Below are 26191 nucleotides of genomic sequence, written 5' to 3' on the forward strand. Positions count from 1 at the left end.
TATTTGAAATACACGTTCACTTCAAGTCTTTAAAAATATATACTTAGTACTTTACAGTCGACTGTACACAATGAAAACAAATTTACCTTTTTATATGCAGATTGCATATGAAATAAATGTATGAGGTTTCGTATTAAACATTGCATTGAAGAAAACCAGTGGCAAAATTAAAGTGTGCATAATTCACGATGTGTGTACATTTGACGTCAATGACGCACTGCAACTAAAGTGTCATAAATACTTAAACTTACAAAATAAATTCTTATTAAATTTTTCTTTATTTCCAGATAATCAAAATACCAGAAACAAAAGAGGGTTTCATTGATCTGAATAATCTTGAATTGAGGCTGCAAGAGAATTCCGGTACCGGGAAGAGAATGATCGGGTTTTTCGCCGCAGCTTCCAAGCTGACAGGTGTCTTAGCGGACGATGTGGCCACCACTCTTCTTCTACACCAATACGGAGCCTGGTCCTTTTGGGATTATACCCTTGTGGCGCCATCTTCAGCTGTTGATATGAACCCAACGTTCGCTGGCGTAGAAGATGACATGGTGAAGAAAGATGCTCTCTTCTTTGACTGTGAAAAATTTGTGGGTGGAGTCCAAGGCCCGTACGTAGCCGTGGTCAAAAAGGATGTATTTAGGAATACACCGATCTATGCGGAGGATGTTGATGTAAGTGTCGTACTTTATGTTGATTGAGCTATTTTAATGTAATTTGAATGTAATGAGAAAATTAGCTTCGATCGTGTATTGTGGATGATTGTACCTAATGTACATAATTGCCAAATATTACAGCAATGAGTATAAGTATGTGTCTAGAAGACTCAATAATTCACCATCATCCTGGCTTTTCTGATTAATCTAAATGAATATCTAAACGAACCTCAAGCCTAAGAACTTGTACGAACTTATACTACATATATTGAAACAGGTGCTGTCAGAAAGAATTGAAGAACTAAAGGCGTCAGAGGCAGTGAGAGCAGCAATAGTGATGCAACTTCGCGATGCTGTGGGCTTACAGAACATAGTCGATCGGCAGGATAACATTACCAGGTAAGATTTAATATTTTACAGAGATTTAATATTAAGATTTAATATTTTATATTTTTCATAAATAATGAAACTTTAAATTCTGTGTACTGCTCAATCTTAGTAAAATGTATTAAAGCAGTTAAAGTATTGAACTAGATGATAATGATGCTGTAATTCCTACACTAGGCACAGATAAATGGATTAAACAAAGATTCAACAAACGTCTCATTGAAGGAACACATGACGTTAAAATAATGGTTTCTGTGAAAGCCGCCTGTGATGCACTAGGGAACAAAGTGAGAGACATTGTGCACGATATGAATCACTTTATAGCTGTGAACTCTTTCGTTGTTTTGTTATCTTTGGCAAAAACAAGGCACTTAATAAAACTTGACACCTCACAATGAATATGCAACAGGCGAGTGACATTAAAATGTGATATCCAATGTGTCTTACTGACAAAAGTTTATATTAACCTAAAAGGTCCAACCTTTGTTTGTCCTACGTATATAAATCGTGACAATAAAGGACTTATCTTCAAGAAAGGACTAAGGAATAAATTACTTAGAGTCTTTCTTATTATACAAATATAGTCTGATAATAGCATAGTTATTATAGCTGGAGAGCTAGTGAACCCTCCGAGTAACGGTGTTCCTGTAAGGCTAGAAATTTGTAGAGTGATAATTCGTGCCGTGTGGTTCCCGGCACCAAACACAAAAAAGAATAGGACCACTCCATCTCTTTCCCATGGATGTCGTAAAAGGCGACTAAGGGATAGGCTTACAAACTTGGGATTCTTTTTTAGGCGTTGGGTTAGCAACCTGTCACTATTTGAATCTCAATTCTATCATTAAGCCAAATAGCTGAACGTGGCCATTCAGTCTTTTCAAGACTGTTGGCTCTGTCTACCCCGCAAGGGATATAGACGTGACCATATGTATGTATGTATGTATGATAATTCATAGCACACCAAGGCCAAAAATCAAGACCTGGCAGGCATCTGCCCTGCACGTCATCAACACTTTTATTTCTTAAAATGTAAAAACATAGGGAAAAAAAACTTCCTGCTGTAAGCTTCAAAATTTAATATCATCTATTTTATTTATTGATAATTATAAAAAAAAAATTGCCAGGCGATTAGAGTAAGCACAAGTACCTGCCAGGTGCATCGAGAACTGCACAGTTTAGGAAGAAAAATAAACTTTCTTCTGTAAAGTTGAAATTTAAGTATATGTTTTAGGATATCATTTAGAAGAAATGTGTACAATGACAGGCGGTTCTGAACAGCATAAGACCTTGACAGGCGAAGGGAAAGATGCTAAGAACGTGCTAGTAAGAGGCGTTACGCAAATGCATGTAGTGTCAGTGACATGCAAGAAAGTTAAAAATTATAGATGCAATATACATACATACATATAGTCACGTCTATATCCCTTGCGGGATAGACAGAGCCAATAGTCTTGAAAAGACTGAATGGCCACGTTCAGCTATTTGGCTTAATGATAGAATTGAGATTCAAATAGTGACAGGTTGCTAGCCCATCGCCTAAAAAGAATCCCAAGTTTGTAAGCCTATTCCTTAGTCGCCTTTTACGACATCCATGGGAAAGAGATGGATGGTCCTATTCTTTTTTGTATTGGTGCCGGGAACCACACGGCACTCGTGGTATCACCGGCAGAATTTGTCTAAAGTCGCCACAAAAAAGAACAGTTATTCCACCCATGGGTTATTACACGCATACAATATTATTAATTCCAATAAGAACGACAGCCCGCGTTTGCCTCAAACGGTTCAAGCCAAAGCCGACTTTCGGCGCTACAGGTTACGGCGCTTCATCCACTGCGGGTAACGCAACGTGTGTTCGCGGTTCTACAGAACAATGTCTGTGGATAAAACTGAAAAATTAAGATTTTTTTTTTCTACGTATTTTTCCAGGATAAAAAGTATTCTATTTTATGCCCAGGATAATAAGGTACAATTATACCAAGTTTCATCGAAATCGAACCGTTAGTTTTCACGTGATGCCTGAACATACAGACAGACAAAAAAAATTTTAATCACATATTTGGGTTTGGTATCGATCCAGTAACACCCCCTGCTATTTATTTTTTCAATATTTTCAATGTACAGAATTGACCCTTCTACAGATTTATTATATGTATAGATAGATATAGATTGGTGCATTTTTGTTTTTCTAAAAAATGAATGAATTTTTAACTGTAGAATACATTTCAGGTAATATACAGTTATTTGATTCAATAAGATTCAATATACAGTCCTATGTAATTGAACGCGATATTCCATTCTTTATAACATTATTAATATTAATTTATTAAAATATTTTTCAGAGGAGGAAAACGCTATTGAAGAGTCGGGTGATGATAAAAAAGTAGTAGTGAAGAAGTGTCGGATGATGATGATAATTAATATGAAAAAACGTGTAAATTACATAACAATTAGTAAAATATATTGCATCTATAATTTTTAACTTTCTTGCATGTCACTGACACTACATGCATTTGCGTAACGCCTCTTACTAGCACGTTCTTAGCATCTTTCCCTTCGCCTGTCAAGGTCTTATGCTGTTCAGAACCGCCTGTCATTGTACACATTTCTTCTAAATGATATCCTAAAACATACACTTAAATTTCAACTTTACAGAAGAAAGTTTATTTTTCTTCCTAAACTGTGCAGTTCTCGATGCACCTGGCAGGTACTTGTGCTTACTCTAATCGCCTGGCAATTTTTTTTTATAATTATCAATAAATAAAATAGATGATATTAAATTTTGAAGCTTACAGCAGGAAGTTTTTTTTCCCTATGTATTTTACATTTTAAGAAATAAAAGTGTTGATGACGTGCAGGGCAGATGCCTGCCAGGTCTTGATTTTTGGCCTTGGTGTGCTATGAATCATCACTCTACAAATTTCTAGCCTTACAGGAACACCGTTACTCGGAGGGTTCACTAGCTCTTAGGCTATTACCAATTAGTGTCTCAATTGTAGGTTTCAAATTATTCTTCAAAATTTTTACTAAATTACTTACATAAAAATAAACCTGACTGGCCTTAATCTGAACCTGACAACAATCAACGCGCTACCTAAACAACTGGGTCTAGTGATTTGAAATTTAGTTTCCTTGTGTGGTCTAGGGTGCACGAGGACGAACTGAAATTCCAGCAGGAACGGGAAATTGTGGTATTTCTCGTTATACATATTATATTAAGCTAAGCACAAAAAAACATAAATGTACAATATATAATGGACAAAGTCAAGCTTTAGAGTGTTGAGGGTCAGAATAAAAATAGTTTCCCTCATTTTGTGTTACGTTTGACTCTATTATGTCTACAACGATATCGGACGCGGTGTCTCCAATGTTTTCATTAAAACGAGGTTTGTAGATACCGTGCTATTGTTAACGAGATACGAAAATGAAGACAATGGCATTTTCCATTCTATATTGTTCTCTAGAGTATTATTCCTTATCCGTGTTGTGTAAATTTATGCTAAGTTTTCGCAATAATTTATTTTAATAAAAATTAAAAGACAAAACATATTTTATTTGCTAAACACGCGTACTAATGTTAACATTCTTAAATAGCGCTACGTTATTTACGTTGTGAATTGTGGACAATACATAACATTTTTATTCTTGTATTTGACCAATATTAGTGGAGTTTTCCTGAAGAGATTTCATCTTATTCATAAATTCAATGAATTACTTTGAGTTGAATGGAATCTAATTTTTCATCTGATACACAAAATTGCGTTTGCTTTGAATAATTTATCTGCTGCTTCGTAACGTCAACTTTTAAAACGAAAGTTGTGTTCTCACCCATTCGGGGAGAAACTCGAGCGCCTTTGACCGCGATCCTAAATTGGATCAGTCAGGTCCTGACTTATGCAACTTTTGCAAAGAAACCCATGTTGGATCATGATTACACATCCAATTACTTGAATGTGCAGTTTTCATCACGATGATTTCCCTCACTATAAGAGCATCAGTAAGCAATCACATGTATACATCACTTATAAAAAATTCATTGGTCGCGGAATATTTGATATGAAGTACATATGAAAGCTTTACCCAAGTTAAATTTTTAAAATAACACTTTCCGATGTCGTGTCCACAAGTATTCATCGCATGACATGATTTTAATAGTCGTTTAATATTAATGAGTTGGCCAGTCGGAAAACTACCGTGTTCCATTGCGTTAGTGTTTGTTTATGATCGCAAACGATGACATGGTACAAGGCTGCGATTTAGTAAACATATGCAAGTAAATATTATTAGATTATTGACGTTTGAACTGTACAGTCCGGACCAGAAAATCTGCGCTACAGGGGGTCAAAAGTATCTGCTTCTATCTGTACCCCATCTTTATTCAAATTAATCAGTGCTCTATTCACAAATTATAAGGCATGCCTTATCTTCTCTCTCTTCTCTTAGGTTCTGATAGTAGTTCCAATATCTTACGGACTTACCATTGTGAGATATACATAAGCCCAAAACTCTTGCATGGAGCCCTTGTTGGTCGTTAAGATAAATAAAGTTATCTAGTGCAGAAATGAAGATCCATTAGTTAATTTACCAAAGAGGTATTATTAAAAAAATTGCTTAGTACTCTGCTATAAAACTTATGTGAAATAATTAACGTTAATATTAAACAGCAGACATTTATGGTGAACGTCCTTTTGGATTCCAAAATATGAAGATATTACCATATGGGTTCCTTACACATGCGCGATGCGAAATACGTGGCTTGCCAAATGAAGATATTCATATTATTTCTTTTCTTTTTTATGAATATAAATATTCTCATATTTAATAGCAATCTTAACTAAATAAATTGATGATTACAAACTAAAATTAAATTTACACAAATTGTACAGTCCCTGCATAGCATCAACTGAATTACCTTGAATACTTTGAATGGCAATGCTGCCAATGAGTGAGTTAATATGAAATACTGATAAAATATGGATGAAGCAAAGGAACTATGCTAAGATTGTGGCAAGTTGAAAGATGTTTCTATTAAAAGAGGCGTTATAATATGCATATTTATGACATCATCAATCCATTCATGGATTTATCGTAGGCGCAGCTGTTATGAAATGACATTGTATTGGTTTATAGTTGGCAAAGGTTTGTATGAGGCCCTATTTTGGGTCATTCATGATGGAAGGCGCCTGTGTTTCTGATGCCAAATGAACGTTATACGTCATTGAAATAATAGCTTCAAATCGTTTCAATTAGCTGATGAAGATTTATGGATTTGATAATATTTAAGAGTATTAGGAAAGGATAACACGCAGAATTTAATTAGTCAGGTTGGTATGAGTACATGTCTGACTTACCCTCAAATTCTGTTCAATGGCGGGCCCTGTGTTCCCTTTTTCAGAAAGGGTATGTAATACAGTTTAAATAAAGATAATAAAAACTTATATTAATTGACAAAGAATAGCGTCAGTCTTGGTTAAAACTTGACCTCTCTGGAAGGAGTTCAGGGTGGGCCTATGACTACGATCTTGAATTTCGTGAGTCAGATTTTTATTTTTCAAGAGCATGGGTATTTAAAATTTAAATTAGAAATGTATCTATTCACTCAACACAAGGTAAAATTTGATACAAGGTATCACTTATTGACGTCACATCACTTAAATTTAATTATAACTACTACCGCTTCCAAAGCGCATATAATACATCAAATGAATTAACAGTATAGAAAATCCTTGTAAGTCTAGCTGGTGTCTGAAGAAGGCGTGAGCCTATGTAACCAGGCAATGGATAAGTTCATTCAGACAAATAAATAAGTGCCGTGTCGTTCCCGGCACCAATAAAAAAAAAAGGATAGGACCACTCCACCTCGTTCCCATAGATGTCGTAAAAGGCGACTAAGATATAGGCTTAGAAACTTGGGATTCTAAATTTGATCTATGAATCTTAATTCTTTCATCAAGCCAATAAGCTGAACGTGGCCTATCTTTCCAAGACTGTTGGCTCTGTCTACCCCGCAAGGAATATAGACGTGACTAAACGTCTGTATGTAAAAATAAATAAAGAACACAAAATAGAAATATAGGTAGATGGAACAGGAAAACAAGAGTAATGAGGGATAATGATATTTTACCAATGTAACAAACAATGGCTCACCTCCTGCCGTGTCCCAGATCTAAATGAGGCTAACAGTGGTTAGTGTGGCCACACACTGGTCGTAAATAATCCTTTTTATTCCCTGTGTGTGTTTATTTCTTTATTGCTTAAAAGGGTACCTTATTTCGTTTGACTATAAGAAGTTGACGTGATTCTATCGCGGACAAAATTGATCTCACTACTATCCATATTCATCTCATCGCCATGCAAAAAACTTATTTAAATAGCCATTATTACTAAGCGGCCAAATCCAGAAAATGTTTTATGTATATTTAAATAAACTGCTTTAACATTAAATAATTAAAAAAAATACATTATTCATTCATTCCAGTCCCGCCTTTGTTAAATTATTAGTGTCCGACCGAAGGTCTATTTTTGGCCGAAGCCGAAGCCGAAGCCGATTAATCGGCTATCGCCACAACCTTCGGCCGAAGCCGAAGCCGAAGGTTTATATTCTCTCAGCACTCAGTAATTAATTTCGTTCAATATTGTCTACAAGCTACAATTAATATTAAAATTATTTAAACCCTCAATATTGAAGGTTTATATATTGACTGTCTCATATAGAAGTTGATGATATATCATAGAGATGGTTGGTTTAGAGATAAATAAAAGTTTGTGATTTTGTGATTTACATAGGTACATACATAAAATCACGCCTCTTTCCCGGAGGGGTAGGCAGAGACTACCTCTTTCCACTTGCCATGATCTCTGCATATTTCCTTCGCTTCATCCACATTCATAACTCTCTTCATACAAGCTCGGCGGTTTCGGGTACTTTTGACCTGACCTTTTACCAGGACGTCCTTAATTTGATCAAAATACGTCTTCCCACTCCGACCTTTCCCTCCACACTCTCCTTGTATATCTGTTTAGGCAACCTGCTTTCATTCATCCTCTCCACATGACCGAACCATCTTAACATACCCTTTTCTATTCCTATAACTACATCTTTTTTCACATCACAACATTCCCTTATCACGCTGTTCCTTATCCTGTCACTCAATTTCACACCCATCATACTCCTTAACGCTCTCATTTCCACTGCATTTATTCTGCTTTCGTGCTTCTTTTGCCATACCCAACTTTCACTCCCATACATTAATATCGGGACCAACACGCCCCTGTGCACAGCCAGTCGAGCCTTTTTGGATAGTTTCTGACTGCTCATAAAGGCATGCAAAGCTCCATTCACCATGTTCCCCGCGTTCACTCTCCTTTCAATATCACTATCATACTTGCCATCTGATGTAAACTTTGATCCTAGATATACAAACTCTTTCACTTGCTCAACTTTTTCTCCTCCAATCAAAATATTACATGATGTCATTTCTTTCTCCATTTCAAAAACCAGTGTTTTAGTTTTACTTACGTGCACTTTCCTTCCTTTCTCTTTTAAAGCTTCATGCATACAGTTTACCATCTCCTGTAACTCTTCCGCTGATGACGCCAGTATAACCTGATCGTCGGCATAGAGCAGACATTTGACGAGTAACTCATTCATCCTTAATCCACTTTCAGACTCTTTCAAACTAAAAGTACTAAAACTAAAACTACTATCCATAAATAGGTTAAACAGCCACGGTGACGCCACACATCCTTGCCTAACGCCTTTCTCAATCTTAAACCACTCAGTGTGCGCTCCGTTTATCCTGACACAAGCACTCGAATCCTCATATAAGGATTTCAGTGCTCGTATTAAGAGACTGCTCACCCCATGCATAGAAAGTGCTGACCACAATTCATTCCTCTCAACTCTGTCATAGGCCTTTTCCAGATCTACGAATGTGCAATAGACTTTATGACTTGGCCAAAAACTTTTCGGCTATGCACCGCAAGGAAAAGACCTGATCAGTACACCCCATTCCCTTTCGAAATCCCGCTTGAGCATCCCATATTTTGTCATCAGTTTCATTCCTGACTCTATTAATCAATACCTTAGCATACAATTTGCCGACGACGCTAAGCAGGCTTATACCACGATAACTTTTGCAGTCCAGCTGTGACCCTTTTCCTTTGTAAAGTGGCACGATAACAGCCTTACACCAATCTTTTGGTACTCGGCCGCTTCTCCAACACAAATTGAAAAGGCAGTACAACTGTCTAGCTACGACGCCTTTTCCTGCTTTTAGCATCTCGACCGACACTCTATCATACCCAGCAGCCTTACCCGCTTTCATACTCTTTAGTGCTTCCACAATTTCGAGCATTTCAATTTCGCCTTCCATCTCATTCTCTTTTTCTTCGCTATAGCACCTGATTTACCTACTGGTAAAAAATAATGATTTGATTTCTTTATTATGTAATTGAATTACAGTAATTCACAAATTACAATTAGACCAATCAGTCTTTGTTTTACTCGACTAGACCAAAACTAGACTAATAAATAAAATAAACAAACACTAACTTCTAAATGTGATATTTTGACAGTGACTCCCCGTCGCCTCATGACTTTCGTAACAGTTCGTACAATCTCGACGGTCGCTCAGACCTTCGGCGAAACCTTCGGCTTCGGTCGGGTTTTGGGCCGAAGCCGAATGTTTCGCCGAAGGTGGATTTTTTGGCCGAAGGTGGCCGAAGCCGAAGCCGAAGCCGAAGCTTCGGTCGGACACTATAAATTATTAATAATTTATTAATTTTAATTTATTGGTTATGGTCTTGTAGCGTTCTGTAAAATAAATGCCATTTCTTCAAGTCTCTCGAGATAAAATAGGAAGCAATATCAACGTAGATCCAGTTCCATTAAAACAATTTGCTCTTGATTGAAGCAGATTGTAGCCAGGAATTTGGATAGAGACGTCAATCAGCCAATTGAATATCTATTGATACGTATGAATTAGTGCAAAACATGTGATGATAACAGGGATGCGGTACTAGGAATTTAAAATTACTACATGGAAGATACCTACTGATTGATAAAAAATACACTTTTTCAAAACTACGTATAAACTATTTGTATAAAATATTAATCTAGACACTTAATTAAAAAATAATCTATTTTAAGAAGGTCACTTAATTTATACTACTTTAAACTCCTATGTCAATGTATTTCACTTGAGATGGGACATGTCAATAATGTTTTCTTTCTATAGAGCCATCATAGTATGTGCCATTATCATATAACCATTTGCATAAAGAGCAAGGTCTATCTGCTATTTGATTCTGTAAAAATGTATAGGTAAAGGTAGGAAATGACCTCAATGGAAGTAGGAAGTTTGAATTTGCTCGGTTCATGTCAGTACCTAGCCACTGTTGCCCATAAGTAGGAATTTCCTCTCATTATTATCAGACGTGGAAATAATTCATCACTATTTGATCTTCTTCCATAACTACTGTTAGTAGTTATAATGGTCATAATTAGTAAAATCGCAATTTTCAACATTGTGAAACCAGGCCATTTTTTTAAACCATTCTACAGCAAATGACCTAGGAAACTACATGGCACGAGTAAACGGAATGCGAAACGTCCCCTGATTGTCGGCGAGAATCGAATCCGGGTCATTGCAGTGGCGTGTGCCCTCTAAACATCTCGTAAATAGGTCAGTGGGCAGTTAGTCTGAAATAGATCGCGTTGCTATGCGGCATCGGTGCGAATGATCGGATATCTTACGCTACGTCTGTCTGTTTCCTAGTATTCTTCTCGTATAATGTTTTACAGTTTGTGTAGCATCTAATCGGACTTGGTCTACTGATTTATGGTTGTTTTCTTCTTATCTCACAGATGATTTTTTACACTTTGTGTTATCATCGCCATTTGGGATGATTTGTGTACAATATACATTATTTCCAATAGAAAAAAATTGCAAACGCTGAAACCTTGAATTAAGACAACAGACTAATCTATGCTTTAAACGGATCATCAAGACTTAATTCATCCCGTGAGACGGGTTCAGCAGAGCAACACTTAGTGAGTGATCAGCGATTTATACGGTCTAATAGTCTTAGAAGAAACCTTAACTTTTTCCTTCCACTAACAAATAAACTTGTAAACCTGCAAGCTAAAACAAGCACAAGTTCATCTGGATTCAAAAGAGGTTTAGGTCTATTTTGGTCCGTTTACTTACCATCAGCTAGACTTTATCTGTATCTGTTGACGTCTTGTTTTCAAATAAATACTTAAAAGTAATTACGGGATAAGTATCACAGCTGCGAATTGCGAATGTTATTTGTTTTAATTCGAAATATGTTTACACATATGCTTGCCATCTGTTTGTAGACTGTTTAATTGCTGTTTTTTTGGTGATATACATTATAAACAGTTTTCACGCTGTTGTCAACGTAGTATATACAAGTTGTCTAATACTTCCATATTCTTATAAACATTTGTTTCGTCATCAGGATATTCAACTGAAAGTTCGATTTTAACACTTTGTCCAGTCGCCACTAACACAGCTGCTCTGTCGTTTATTAATAGTACATCGCGTAGGTAAATACATTTTTATTCCAGAATAAACTCATAACCGTCTTCGAGCGTCTTTACAATAATAATCATTTCCTAGCTCACTTTTTATTACTTCAGTAATATATAAGTAAGATAGTAAATGATTCTTTCTCGCTTTCCATCAGAGCAGATAGATTAGATTTAGATAACATACATCGGAAATTTCAGGTCATTCAAAAACCAAAGGATCGTAATTTTTTTTTAATCAGGTAGAGCATTTTACGAAATTTTACGGGAATGGCGATATTGTTAATACAAACTCTACCCCAATAAGAGATTTTCTTAACCCGGAATGCATGTTTATGTCTATATTGAGGTTGTGTTGACTTTATTATCTAGCTTATTCATAGTTTTCTTGTTATAAAGATATGTTGCCGCATAGATATGTTATATGATAATTTCAGAATATAGGTCACTCTTCCCTTATGTAACTTAAAACATCATTTATATAGCATAAGTTCATGTGAAAGTAGTTTTTATTTTGTAGGTAGTTAGTGAAAGTGTCTTTAGTGCTTTATGTTTGATCTGTTTCAGTATTTACTTATGTTTAATTATTTAGTATATATAGAAAGTTATACTACGCATGCTTTGTCGTAGGGAGAAAGAAAGCTATTGTATTTAACATTGTCTTCTTTTATATAAAAAGTACCTACACGAAAAAAAAACAAACCAAAAAGACATGCTCATATTAGGTAGGTAAGCGTCACTTAACAATTATATCGTCTATGTAGGACTTCTCACATAACGTTGGTAATAAACCGAATGCCAAGGGCAACAAAACATTTCGTAGAGCTTAAACCCAAGGTTGTTCGTTCCATATCGTGATCGATGTTAATATTTGTTCAGCCATGTTATTGATACGACTTAAATTTTTGTACACAGTTTATTGATCTTATGACTTTATGACAAAGATTCAATAGTTTTGGTCCTCGAATTCGTACTACCTACTTCCTACTCCAGCCGAAAACTGCATGCCTAATTTCAATTTTAGTTCCTGACTTTATTACTGTACCATGGTGCTAGAGTTAAATATTATTTAGTAACAGGAGAGTGATCGATTGTTTGACATGTTGATGTAGAAGCAGGTATCGATTAAACTAATTATTTCGCCAACTACATGAGTCACTTACTCCAAAATCGAGAACAATGAACATTAAATACATACATAACGGCAAAATGGAACGACCAAGTGCACCAGTGAATGTGACCTCTTTTGGAGCTAAGAGTCTGGCACGTGTCCAGAAATGGACCTATCGCGAATAGCTTGAGCATCCAAGCTGTTTGGTTATTCCGCTTGACAGCTTTTATGCTCGTGACCTCTTTTGCTATTATTAGAATGAAGACCTTTTTTATTATATCTTTCTTCTATCGATATTTCTATTGCCTTATTGATTTGTAGCATCGTCGTCTCTTCTTTAAAAAGACACTTGTAATTTTCCTATTTGCGATCTTTTGTTTATAGTATCGAATGTAATAACTGCAACCACAAAAGTGGAATGGAATTATTCAAACTTCAGTCCATTGCCAATATTTACCACGTGGAAGCTTGATCAAAACGATTGCCATAAAAGTGACTGCCCGATATATGGTGTTATATAATTAAATATTATAAACTTCTTATATAATTAAATATCTTGTGGAATTGTTTTGTCTATCATTCAATTGGTTCCCCTTGAGTAAAAGCTAAAATACTTTGCGAATAGGAACTGCGCAAATGTAAACGTAGCAAGGGAAGGAAGTGCGCTCACAAATGAGGTGCTTTGCTGCATATTGATTGTGAAATTAAATTGCTTGAACCCGAATATAGAATGAAAACTACCAAAATATTCATTAGGTTCTTCATTCTATATATTCAGAATTCTTATGACTACATTTACAAAAATACTCTTTTATTTTTAGTTATCCGAATCCAAAGCAAAGCAGCTAGAGGTCATCCTCATAATTTATGTCGATCTATTCATATACTTTCAACGTTATCGGCAATGTTTAATTGTGGTTTCAGACTTTCTTTGTCTTATTATATAGTACAGTGGGTCATCTTTGACTTTATGCAATATAGAAAAAATAAGTGTGTTCAAAGCGTAAATTAATCCGAGTAGTTAACATGAAAACTCTTATACTGGTTAATAACTTTGTTAAATTTTGTTACAGACAAGTCGTGGCGCACATCAAAAACATACCAGAGCTGATATTGCTTGGCAACGAGTCTTCAACTGGGCGACGGCTACCGATCTTCTCGTTGATGGTGAAGCATACGCGTGGGACCTTTCTCCATCATAACTTCGTGTGTGCAGTCCTCAATGATGTGTTTGGAATTCAAGCTAGAGGCGGTCTAAACAGCAATCTAAACTACGGATCTGATGTGCTCGGAATTGATGATCAGCTGCTCAAAGAATATGAGAAGTTACTAGATGTTGAAGCGTAAGTGGAACCAAAGCTATTATGGAGACGATAGATGAGGATATGGATAGTTATTTAAACTTATAAAATAATACATGTCTTAGAAGCGAGTACAATTTGAACCAGCTCAGTCTTGATTTTTCATGGACACAAAGTCAATAATTGTCTCCAGTCGTTTGATGAATTTATTGCAATTGAGAACTTTTGATTTTAGTCTAGTTCGTACTAAAGTGATGCAGTTTGAGGCTTAATAAAGTTTTAAAATAAATAAATTGTACACATAACACTTAACTACAGTTTCGTAAAGAATATTCAAATAGAACAGTAACTCTGTTGCAAATAAAGATCCAGGAAACTATTTAAATAATAATTAAGAAGTTTTTTGGTCTAGTCACAACTTGATATGATAACTAAGCAACTTTCCGTTTTTACTTTCTAGACAAAAAGAAGTTGCACGAGTTAGAAAATTAAGTGACGTCAAAGCGCCAGAAGTACCAATACACAACGAATACCTTAGGCCAGGCTTCTGCAGAGTTTCACTTCCCTTTTTCATGTCTGATGCAGAAGTAGCGTTTGTCCTTGAAGCTTTGAAGATGGTTGCCACTGAAGGTTGGAAGATAATGCCCCAATATGTCATTAATCCCGAAACCGGTCAGTGGAGGCATCATACATGTTCTGTCCTCAGAGACAGAAAATCACTGTACTCGCTCAAATTCAATGATGGAAAAATTAGCGCACATGAAAGACGAGTTTCTGGTAAGACAATGAAACACTTTTGTTTGTATTCTATAGGAATTCGTAGTATTTTAAAATAATGGATACATTCATAATCATGTGTAATTTCATTCTCACAGGTCCAGGAATATTCCCACAAACATATACAGAATGTCTGCAAACAGCCCGAAACTTATTCAATAGAGCTAGAAAGCTTGCAATGAAATGCTCGACAGCTGAGCCAGAGGTATCGTTTAACCCTCGTATTGACTATTTGAGATGGTTCATGCTTCCAAAGGAAGCTCATGACCTTCTCTTGGGTCGCTCAGGGAACGTTAAGCATATTGTGCCATTTGATCCCTCTGGTTATACCGGAGCAAGAAAGAGTCTACTTGTATCAAGGTCTTCCATAACCTCATCACCAATTTTTGGATCATCTGCGAGACACTTCAGCTTGTCCGCTATTGATGACTGCCATTTATTTAGATTGAAGCAAAAGCAGAAATACTATTCAAGAGAGTCAAGTCTCAGAGAGAATCTAGCTGAATCGAAAGGAAACACACCTCCTGTTCAGTTTGCTGTGGGTGAAACAGTATCTCCGTTGCGTCTAGTTCCTCAAATCAACAAGCGACCGGATTTGATAAGGTCTAGATGCTACAGTTTGGGCTCCGACAGCCCGCCTGTTCCACTCAGTCCACAAACGAGATTGAATCTAGGCTTAAAAGAAACTAGTCCTAATAATGTAATAGAAAAAACTAGTAGTTTTTGTAATTGTGGAAGTCAAACTGATCTTCAGTCATTAGATGATCCCATGATCTCACCTGGAAAGGATTTTCCGTTTTATTCTAATACATCAATATCGGACTATAGTCAGTTTGGTCGTATGTCTCCTGCTACTTCACTGACATCACACACATCAGAGGATCTCCAAGCGTATGTCAAAGAAATGACTAAAGAAATCGCAACTGAGATTAAATCCGAAATACGTGAAGTTATTTCTAAAGTGGACGATATTCTAGAAAACTCTGATGCACTTGAACAGTCCAATATTAGTTTGAGTTCGATTTCTAGTCAAAACGAAAGAAATTCAGTATCAGTCATAGATGTAGCTGAATATTTGATGGGAATGTCCAAAGAAATGGCATCTGAAGTAAAACATGAAATTCGCGAAATGGTCAATCAGGTTGATGAAATGATTTCTCCAGATTATGTTGGGTTGTGTTCGAGGAAAAGTTCACCGCCTCAGACGGGTCGCCAGAGAATAGGTTCTGGTCCCGAATTAGGATTAGATTTGAAAAGGGAAACCCAATGCTTGAAGAAATGTCCGACTAGTCCGGTACTTCCTTCGCAGTACGTTGATGAAGACGACTCCCGTTATTGTAAGAGATCACCAACAACTCAGTCCCCGAAATCTCAGTGTACTCCTTTACATGAAGCATCTGGTCCAAATAGCATTTCATTCAATTCGAGTGATGCATCGACACCAGATACTATTATTCAAGTAGTGACATGCCAGAATTCTCCAGTCTTCCCTAAGTCATCTAGCTCAAATAAACTGTCTGATGATGAAGTTAATTGCAATGACGTAACATGCAGACAATGTAATAATAAGAAAGCTTGGTGCCAAAATCCTTCAATAAGTTCACAAGACAGTGGAATCAATATGACATTTACTGAGACAGATTCCTATATTGACTTCGGTAAGTTTTATTTCATGTTATTATGTTTTTATTTCATGATCTATAAGTACAGTACATATTGAGCCCGCATAATACAACTCAGTTTTATAAATTTTAGAAAGCATGATCTAGTCGGTTTAAATGAACCGATTTAAGGAGGTCGCCATTAAATTAATAGTAAAGCTCAGTAGTAAAGTACGTTACAGTTATTTAAAGTTATTTAACATGCATTAATATATGTTTAAAAAAAATCATATTAATAACTTTTTTTAAATGTAACGATTTTTGAATGTTTCGATAAATTTCAGTAAAATGGCGAACTTCCTCAGATCCCACAACGAATAAAGCAAAGAAATTACAAGGCAGACTTCGAATATGTCATAAGCATGAGAAAAATGAAGTGCCAGATATAATAGAAGGTGTTCCTGTTTGTTCAGGCGATCACATCAGACAGACAAAGAGATACGACAGTGCAGACTCGGGCAGAGTTGAATTCCAAGTGACAGATGATGGAGAAAGACAGAACAGGTATGTACTAAATAAATAACGTTTTACAATAGGTTATACCATTTTTATAAGTTATTTTGATGCCTGCGCAAAAGTCGGAAATTTTTGTTTGGCGCGTAAATATTGGGACTATTGAGCCAAATGAAACCGCGAACTGACTTATGCAGGGAAAGTACAAAAAATTTTGTTCCTGGATTTTAAATTTAATGTACTTGTAACTAGAAAGGTCGTTGTTTTATTGAGTTTTTATTCCGTTTGATTTTGTGGTAGGTTACGCTATTCCATACTATCAAATATGGCCGAAGAAACTTTTAAAAGTGGTAGTAATCTTGAAGGACACGTTCTTCTAATGGCTAGAAATTATTGGAATAGGTTTTTTTTAATTTATAAGTGCCTTTAACTGCTTATTTGTGTAGGAGATCTTTCATCGGATATATCTACCTAAGCAATCTGTTCTTTTTTACTGCAGTTTGATTTCCTGTGTAATTAATATATAATGTCAATAGCAATATTTCTATCATTACTTACACTTTTAATTTTAAAGGCAGCTACTCAAGTCGTAACAGAAAATTTAAAGGGTTAATTAACATTATATAAAAATAATCTTTTTGAAAACCTCGGGGTGAATAAACCTATTAAAGCTGTCTGAAATTCAAAATCACGCCACGGATACTGCCTTGGCAATTAGTCAAACGTTCCCCTGACCATCTCATTTTTCATTCACGACATATTTCAGTTTGGCATACGAAAACGTTTGCAATTTGTTGGCGAAATTTTATTTGCTCTTATTAATATTAACAGGGATAAATTAGCGATATTTAGGTCGTCCTGTTAATACTCGTAGTGATTTTGACCCAAATGTTTTGTCGGTTATTTTGATTTCAGTATGTGTGTCAAAAGTAGCTGATACATATTATTATGTAACAAGAAAATGAGATTTTGTTATTATTTCTTCTATGTACAATATAAGATTACAAATGATTGTTTTCAATAAGTTCGTCACGGATTCTGTTTGCTTTAAAACCATAAATATATATATTTTTTTGTAAGCTATAAAATAAAAAGATATGCTTTAAGACTAACCATTCAATACTTTAAAGTGATCGCTTAATAAGTCGTAATTTCCACTAGGTACTGTAACATTTGTTCCCTTATTAACCGTCAGATAATAAAGACGTTTCTTTCATTCTGATCAACGAAACGGTTAAACTAGTTATCTTTATTAAAAACATATAATCACGTCTTTTTCGGGGTAGCCAGAACCAACTGTTTTATAAAGTCTAAGCGGCTACCTTTACCTGTAAGGCATAAGAAAGAATTGAGATTCAAATAGTAACTAGTTATCAATCAAACTTTAAACGAGTAAAGGTCTCATGACCTCAATATCCGCAGGACTGCGCTGGACTCGAAGCGATCAAGTCGCTCCTCCAACGCCTCGTCCAGCTGTTCCGACAGGTCCTCTCGGTCCAGTGGCTACGGAACCGATCACAGGCCTTCCATCGAAGACCATTGCTTTGACAGGAGGTGAGACTTCAACTGCTTTCAACTTGCCACCCGGGACATGAGGATCTTATTTTGTATATTGGTTTAAACGCTTTGGTTTTTGTCGACAACGTTGACAAAAGGAACGTGCTCTTTAAACCTTGTCTTATTCACAATACGTATAAAGACCAAATTTGAAACGCCTGCGTCTAATTCCTTTTTAGCTTTGGCTTTCGATGAACGCTTAGCTTCTTAATCATCATAGTCGGTGTGAAATAGAATCCGTGATGATCTAACGCTATGTAACATGCCAAACAGTATAACGCAATGCTATTCTCAACCTGGCGCGTAGTATTTCGACGCTTGAATTGACTCGCCATATCAGAACGTGTACAGAGAAATAGATTTAAAATAGTAGGTATGTTGGAGTGGAGATTTACAAGAGTGGTATGAAGATTTTAAAACTATGATCTACTTATTACCCCAGCTGAATCACCTATTGTCCTCCACCATGCATGCCTTTGAAAATAAGCTGAACATTTTGATGGTTTAAGCTTTGTAGGTAATTTTTACTGAAGGAATCCTTTGCAACGTCAAGGCCTGTCTACTAATCAAACAGGAAGAATTTAGTTATTTTTTTATTAAATATTTTAGTCTTATTAAAAGCTCCTCATATATTTTTTTAAATATAAATCTGAATACTCATTGTTGTTTGATTGTTGAAGTTAAACATCAAGTGAAAATTCGAAGCGTTAAGTTTAAATTTGTATAATGGTCGAACTTGTAAATTTAGATTGAAGTCAACCATTAAAAAATATCAATAAGAGATCTCTTCTTTTATTTCAAGTGAGTCAGAATGCCGGCTCCTGAAGGAAGAGTGTTGCTGGGAAGAGGACCAGGACGACAGCAGCGCGTGCAGCGACTCCTCCTTGACAGACTTCACCTTCGACGACGAGGGCAAGTGGCACTGTCCACCCAAAGCCATCTGGAAGTCCACTCTGGAAGTAAGTTCTTCTAAAGTATGCGAAACTTCAGCCGCAACTATAGAAACCGGAATATAAGATAATAGAAATGAAAAAAGGTGGAAGGAAAAGAAATAAATAAATCTAAGAATTCAAATTTATGGAAGCAGTAAGATGTTATAGCACAACCATCTATTATTTCAAATTTATGGATCTTCTCTCTTAGCTTTACTTTTTATTTTGCTAGTTGCCCGCAGTTTTTCACAAACATCCTGTTGCTATGGCCAAAAATAAATCTAAATTGTATTAAAATGCGTGCTAGCGAGGTTGATTCCGTAAGGACAAGTGTTCACTGCATACCAATTAGTATAATTTAACAAATAGCTTGAACGTTACGGAAATTTATAAATAGATGCGCTGAAGAATGTCGTTTTCAGAAGATTTTTATTATAACTCAAGTACTACGCATTACAGATAATTGAAGATCAAATCAAAGTACTTGTCCTTGTGATGCGTGTTAAAATAATCGTAAGAAAATGTATTCTTCTTTGTAGAACTGAGAATGTTCTCAGTTGTTTTCTCAAGTATTTTCTATCTTTCTTTCTCCGGTACTCATTTCTGCGCTAAGCGCACTTTATCTACACTAATATTATAAAGAGGAAAACTTTGTTTGTTTGTTTGTTTGGTTGTAATGAATAGGCTCAAAAACAACTGGACCGATTTTAAAAATTCTTTCAACATTCGAAAGCTACATTATCCACGAGTAACATAGACTATATTTTATTGTGGAAAAAAATAGGGTTCCGTAATATATTTGGATTTTTCGGACACAAACTGAAAAAAAATCAACCAAAAAGTTACTTATTTTGCGTACGCTGCCTAAACTACAAAAGATAGAACCATAAAATGTTTTAATTAATTGTAGATCTTATAAATATCTACAAAAAAGTCCGCGACACACTATACCTATCTATGTCGAGTGAGGCACAACAACCACATTTTTATTTAAAAATCTTGAATTTTTTGTGGTCTCCATTTAAACGCGTTTTTTTTTTACTCATGCTATTAATCCTTATCAAAATAAATAATTTCATCAATAAGTACAGTTTATGTAGATAATATTTGGTCTTTGAATGTTTAAAATTGGACGTTTGGTTTTGAAGTTGTGGTGAAATTAAAATATTACGAGAAGTGACACTTTTGCCGGGAGCAAGACTTAGTTAGCCGCTTTGCGGGCGGTCCTTTAGTTAGTTGTAATAGAGATATATTTAGTATCGGCTGTGCATCCGTGCGAAACCGGGGCGGGTCGCTAGTAAATTATACGCGTAAAAATACCATGAACTTACTGTAAAATAATCACGATAAATCTTGCGGAATTCTGCACATTTCATTTGAATATTAATTTATTTAATTATATATTTCTAATAAAATTGATAACGAAATATGATATAAGAGACAATGGACTTCAAACTGTGCAAAATTAAGAAAAAAACGTCGGGATAGGGACTCCCGGCTCTGGAGCACAGCAGTTGAGGATGCGACTGGGAATTTGAAAAAATGAGAGAGAGCTAATGTGAAATAATTTATAATATTGGTGTCATAACTTCTAATATAACTAGGCAATAACCTGTAACGCTTTCTCCCATTTCAGGCTTTACAGGAATTCAGCATGGTGCGCCCAGGGGACAAGGTGCTGGTCTGCCTGTCGGGCAGCCGCGAGTCGTTGGCGTTGCTTCACACCATGCACCAATACCAGTTCTACGCTCGCTCTAAAGGGACGCACTTCAGTATTGGTAAGTTTAGAAGAATAAAGGATTAGTGCAGACAACTATAAGATATTTAAAGAGACAAGATGCAGCGATATTCAATTTAAAATATGGCTCTTTCTTTTCTTATAAAACAGCGAATCATTTGTTGGTATTGAGTTACGTTACACTCACATTATTGTTTTGACATCGGTTAGGAAATGTTGATTGCTATGTGGACATTTATTTATTCAGCGCCCGTATGTATCAGTACATCTTGGAAGCGTATTAATATTATTGAGATTATTTTAGTTTGATTCTATCCAGTCATTATCGTTGTTATTTAGCCAGTAACCATAAACATTAACAATAATGTAGATATAACCAACGTATTATTTTGTTTCAGGTGCACTATTCGTGCATGAAGATAAATCCGAGGTGGATCCCCTTCACCTCATGGCGTACTGTAGAACTTTAGGAGTTAAGTTCATATACCAAGACAAGTTGGATGACATCGACAGTGAAAGTGAGTCTCTGTGAACCCATATATTTTTTAGTTTGCCTCAATGCAGCATCAATTTTATTTATTATATACAAATAACAAAATATACATTTGCTTCAATGCTTAAATAACCGGACCCTAGCTCCAGAAATCGTGGGTTATAAAAGTAAAAATGAACCTACTTATGTTTAAGACGTCATAATCGTAAGACTGCCCTGTCTAAAAACTTTTGCTTTTTCTATTGTTATGAAAATTTGTATTCACATAATATGTCAACTCTTTGCTCTTTAATTAATAAAATGTTTTTATCTCAGGACGTAGCAACTCGAGCAAAGTTGCGGAGCTCCACCGTTGGTCTTCGCATGCTACACGGCGGCGCGCCTACGCCGCGGCGCGTGCACACGGCTACGGCGTAGCGGCCGTAGCACAGAGTTTAGACCATGCCGCGCGAGCGTTCTTAGCCGCTGCGCTACATGCCGGAACACTTGCTACGATAAAGGCACACTACAGAATCAGGTATTTTTTTCAAAATAATAAATACCTATTTTTCCAACGGCCACTTACCATGCTACGCAAATAACTACGGCGTAGCGGCCGTAGCACAGAACAAATGCCTATTTGTGGCGGTCTTGTAAATTGAACAGGTTAAACCACCATTCAAACTAGGTTTATCGTTTATAAAAGTAAGTTCTGGATAATAACTAAAATAATTCCAGATTAGTCGGAACATCTGTAAATAAAATATTTAACTTTCAGAGAGCACGATATCCGCATCATCCGACCGTTCATTTACGTGCGCGAGCGAGCGCTGCAAGCGTTTGCGCGCGCGCGCATGTTGCCGGATTTCCGTGCGCGGGAGCAGTCTCCGCCGCTCAGTCCGCGCAGTGAAGACAGCACGGACGAGACAGGGTCAGTATTTTTTTTATATCTCTCTCACCTTTGCGTGTCCCCGGTAGCACCCACCTCGCAATGATTCGGGGCCCGGCCCGAGCCACTTTTACCAGCCTTCGACATGTCCGTTCGCGCAGAAAAAACAGCACAAGCGGGAAGGATCCCAATATTTTTGGTAGTCTAAACTATATTTTCAACTGCATTTTACATTATTTACAGAAAAAATCAGCACATCGAGCGATCAGTGTCAGAGCCGTGTGGTGCTAAGGAGAAAATGGCTGTACGAAGATCAATAGAGGAGATTGGGGAGCCTTTGGAAACTGCCAGAGACCTGCTGCTCAGTCAAGAACAGTCGCATCCCTACATCTTCAACAGTCTGAAGAATGCTTTACATCCGCTGATTAGCGCAAGGTTGGTGATAAGCTTGTCTATAAAACTATATTGATAAAATTCCTAATTAAAACATTAGTACCTATGCCTCAATCAATAATCCAGCGCAGACTAACTGTATCGATAGTAATTTTAGATCTAATCATATCATGATATCTCTAGATCTAGTTTTGATTAAAAAACCGTTTCCGGACTCTTAAAATAATCATTGTCAAAAGCATGGTCGCCATGGGAACCGTTCTCAATCCCCAGTGATTTTTAGGTATCAACGTATTCTCAAATAAAATGCTGCCATTAGATATATACTTGCTCAAAAGCCAGTAGCATTTATTGTTCCAATATACCTCACTATTCTTTGACTGATTCCAGAAACATTGAGAAAGATCTGAAGGAGCACAGACACAGGAAGAAATCAGTGATTCAAATGAAGAACGGAGCGCCCGTGTACGACTCCGAGGAAGGGACAGAAGAAGAGCCGGTGCCATAGACAACTGTCAAAACTCCGCCAAAATTTACGTCATTATTGATTAATGTTTAATTGTTTATGTCGTGTCCTTAAGACTTTGTGATGATTACTCAGTGATGATTATTGTGATGAAACATGATAATTAAAGCGTTGTATACTGTTACGTAATATGTGTACTTTGTTGTGGTAAATGTTGAAAGGCCATAATGAAAATTACGTACAATGTACGTGAAAAAACTTCAGAGTTATTTACTTTTGAGAGAACATTAGACTCGAGTTTTCCTAAAAGTCAATGAAAATATTTAATGCCAGATACCTACACCAAATAAGGTTGTAGACCTGTTTAACTAGTTACTCATTCAAAAATAAATGGTCTGCATTCTTATCTCTTCTGATAATACATCTAGGAATGTTATGTTGAGAGAGAATAATAAAATCAATCATTAGCATAGTTAATAAATCTTACATTGTAAAAGCACATGAGATATTGAGAACATAAATTAAAATGAAATAAAGTGTACAAAATTGTTATGCAAAAGATATTTTTTCTCTGAAGTATATGATTCTAAAGTTATAATTGATATTTTTGAATAACTGTGGAATTGAGAACAAAGTGCATTTGTTAGAGTCTGCTATGAATTAATGTGTTTACGATTATTATATTTTTTAAATGGTGTCGTGAAATTGTTTGAAAGAAAATTGTGTGTACAATGCGGCCTATTTATTCTACCGTGTTATTAATTAAGTTATTACAGAATAAATGTATGTAATAAAGTATTTCTGACGATTTCATACTTATATTCGCAATGCAAACTTCGGTTACGTCTCTGGGTTAACAATTGTTACCTATTCATTTATTAAGCATCAGTAGATTGTTTCTGAATACCCGTATATTTTACTAAAATATAAAAAAATAGGTATTTAGAGTTGTTGTTAAAAAATAATCAATTATTAATATTATATATTTTGGATTATTTTTTTATTAATGGTATAGGTAATTTTAAGTCACCAGAGAGGTTAATTGCTGCGTCAGAAAAAATTGGATGATATTATCTATTTATCGTTAAAACAAAAGATATTAAACGTAATGGTTGTAACGTTTTACAAATGTTGAAGTCTTGGAGAGATTAATTCAGTTATCGATCGTTAACAGAGTTAAAATATGAATATTTATGGACATATATTATATTTTAGACCTCGGTTCTGACAAAGTCAGCGATTGTAGTTATTTATTGTTAATTAGACCATTCTGTTTCCTGATATGATTGTTGATTAAAAGCAGAGAGATAATGTTAGCGGGCGGCAGTAAATTCATATTTTTTATTTGACATCGAAAGATGACACCGCCATGACACCAAGCTAGATTATTACACCATAACAATTGGCCGTTCGAGTAGTATTAATTAAAAAACAATTCGTGCGTCAAATTGTTGTAGAGTGATATGTAAGTTGATGGTAGATTTTGTAATGGCAACATCAACGTTCACGTTCCATTTTGGAATACATTTTTTAAAAGTCGAATTTGGAATGTGGCTGCTGATGTGAGACTGATTTCGGATTAGTTAGTGTAAAACCATTTTTATATTTTCCTTGTATAACTAACTTCGAAACTACTTATTATATAGCCTTTTATGTTTTTTATATAGTTTTTGCTGTTGAAGTTTAGCAGTTATATTTTTCATTGCTAAATGTCATAAAATTCCTATAATTAGGATACGTATGCTAAGTTGTAATATTGAAATACAAAGAAGTCCCATAATAATTGCTTCCATGATAATTGTATTCATATACATTTTGTCGTAAAATAAAAATGTTTAATTAAATTGTGTATTTTCAATTATATCTTCCTTTTCGCTTACTACGCAAAATTTTTTGCAAAAAATTTTAATGAACACTACCTAAAAGTAATTAGGATTTGCTATATACTCCTTTAAAATAATTATTTTTGGGTATCATAGCACTCAAGGTTGTTACTGTTTGTAACAATACACACAATAAACGTTTGATATCTTTATTGAAGTTTATCAAAATTAAATAAATAAAACATTCAAATGTATAGTGCTCAAAATATATTCTCGACATTGAGGCACAAAATAAAACACATTTTTCAGCTAAGTAATTTATTTTATACTTACTAAATTAACACTACACAGATTATGCATGTGTGCGTGCTCACATATACAAGACTTATATTTAATGAGTATTAAAAGTACTAGGGACTTGCCATTTGAATAGAAATAAGCTAGTCCAAACACTGAATGTGACAAATCTTTTACTACTACACTTAATTAGACATAAGCAAAGACAAATCTTAACTAGTTAGTTACATAATATTTCAAATACAGTTATTACATATAGTTATTGAAATAAGCTATTTAAAACTATTTATCACCTAAACACATTTATTTCATGACCACACAACATTTTAAATATTAAAATATAATTCGAGAATGATCTACATATTTTATTATGCTATTTTTAGACATAGACTAAAATAAATATAGAATACTTTTTAATTTTCATTTGGAGATTTTTTTTAAGGCTGGTTTATTTGCCACCGCCCTGGCAACAAGGCTTTCCCCCTGAAAAATAAAAAAAAAGCAATTAGATATAATATTTTAAAGCAAACAAGAACCTCTACCTAATGTTCGATTCTTAACGAGAAAAACATATGTACCTACGCAAACTACTATGTTCAACTCGAATAATAGTTGGTAACAGAAGGTAGAATAGTTTTGTAAATATTTTTGCACTTAGGCACGCCTGTTTAAGGATTATAAACTAAATCACTTCTATATGTGTACACATTTTTTTTTATTGTACGA

The 26191-nt window shown here is 35.4% G+C and overlaps 1 protein-coding gene across 5 annotated transcripts in view; it reads left to right on the forward strand.

Moving 5' to 3' along the window:
• The window catches only part of LOC106135602 (uncharacterized), a 72432-nt gene extending 47243 nt beyond the window's left edge, over positions 1 to 25189 (forward strand). The window contains exons 4-17 of one of the 5 annotated variants that reach the window (XM_013335957.2): positions 288 to 674; positions 934 to 1055; positions 13780 to 14049; positions 14468 to 14784; positions 14883 to 16442; positions 16751 to 16949; positions 18321 to 18452; positions 19258 to 19414; positions 21024 to 21165; positions 21524 to 21643; positions 21934 to 22135; positions 22376 to 22528; positions 22730 to 22921; positions 23270 to 25189. In XM_013335957.2, coding sequence (XP_013191411.2) covers positions 288 to 674; positions 934 to 1055; positions 13780 to 14049; positions 14468 to 14784; positions 14883 to 16442; positions 16751 to 16949; positions 18321 to 18452; positions 19258 to 19414; positions 21024 to 21165; positions 21524 to 21643; positions 21934 to 22135; positions 22376 to 22528; positions 22730 to 22921; positions 23270 to 23387 — 4071 coding nt within the window. In that variant the 3' untranslated portion in view covers positions 23388 to 25189. Of the gene's footprint in view, positions 1 to 287; positions 675 to 933; positions 1056 to 13779; positions 14050 to 14467; positions 14785 to 14882; positions 16443 to 16729; positions 16950 to 18320; positions 18453 to 19257; positions 19415 to 21023; positions 21166 to 21523; positions 21644 to 21933; positions 22136 to 22375; positions 22529 to 22729; positions 22922 to 23269 lie in introns of all 5 variants that reach the window. The other 4 variants (XM_013335958.2, XM_013335955.2, XM_060950167.1 and 1 more) reach the window with 4 other exon arrangements.
• Positions 25190 to 26191: the final 1002 nt, after the last annotated feature.

This window comes from Amyelois transitella, chromosome 21 (genome assembly GCF_032362555.1).
Source record: "Amyelois transitella isolate CPQ chromosome 21, ilAmyTran1.1, whole genome shotgun sequence".
In the NCBI taxonomy this organism is placed as follows: domain Eukaryota; kingdom Metazoa; phylum Arthropoda; class Insecta; order Lepidoptera; family Pyralidae; genus Amyelois; species Amyelois transitella.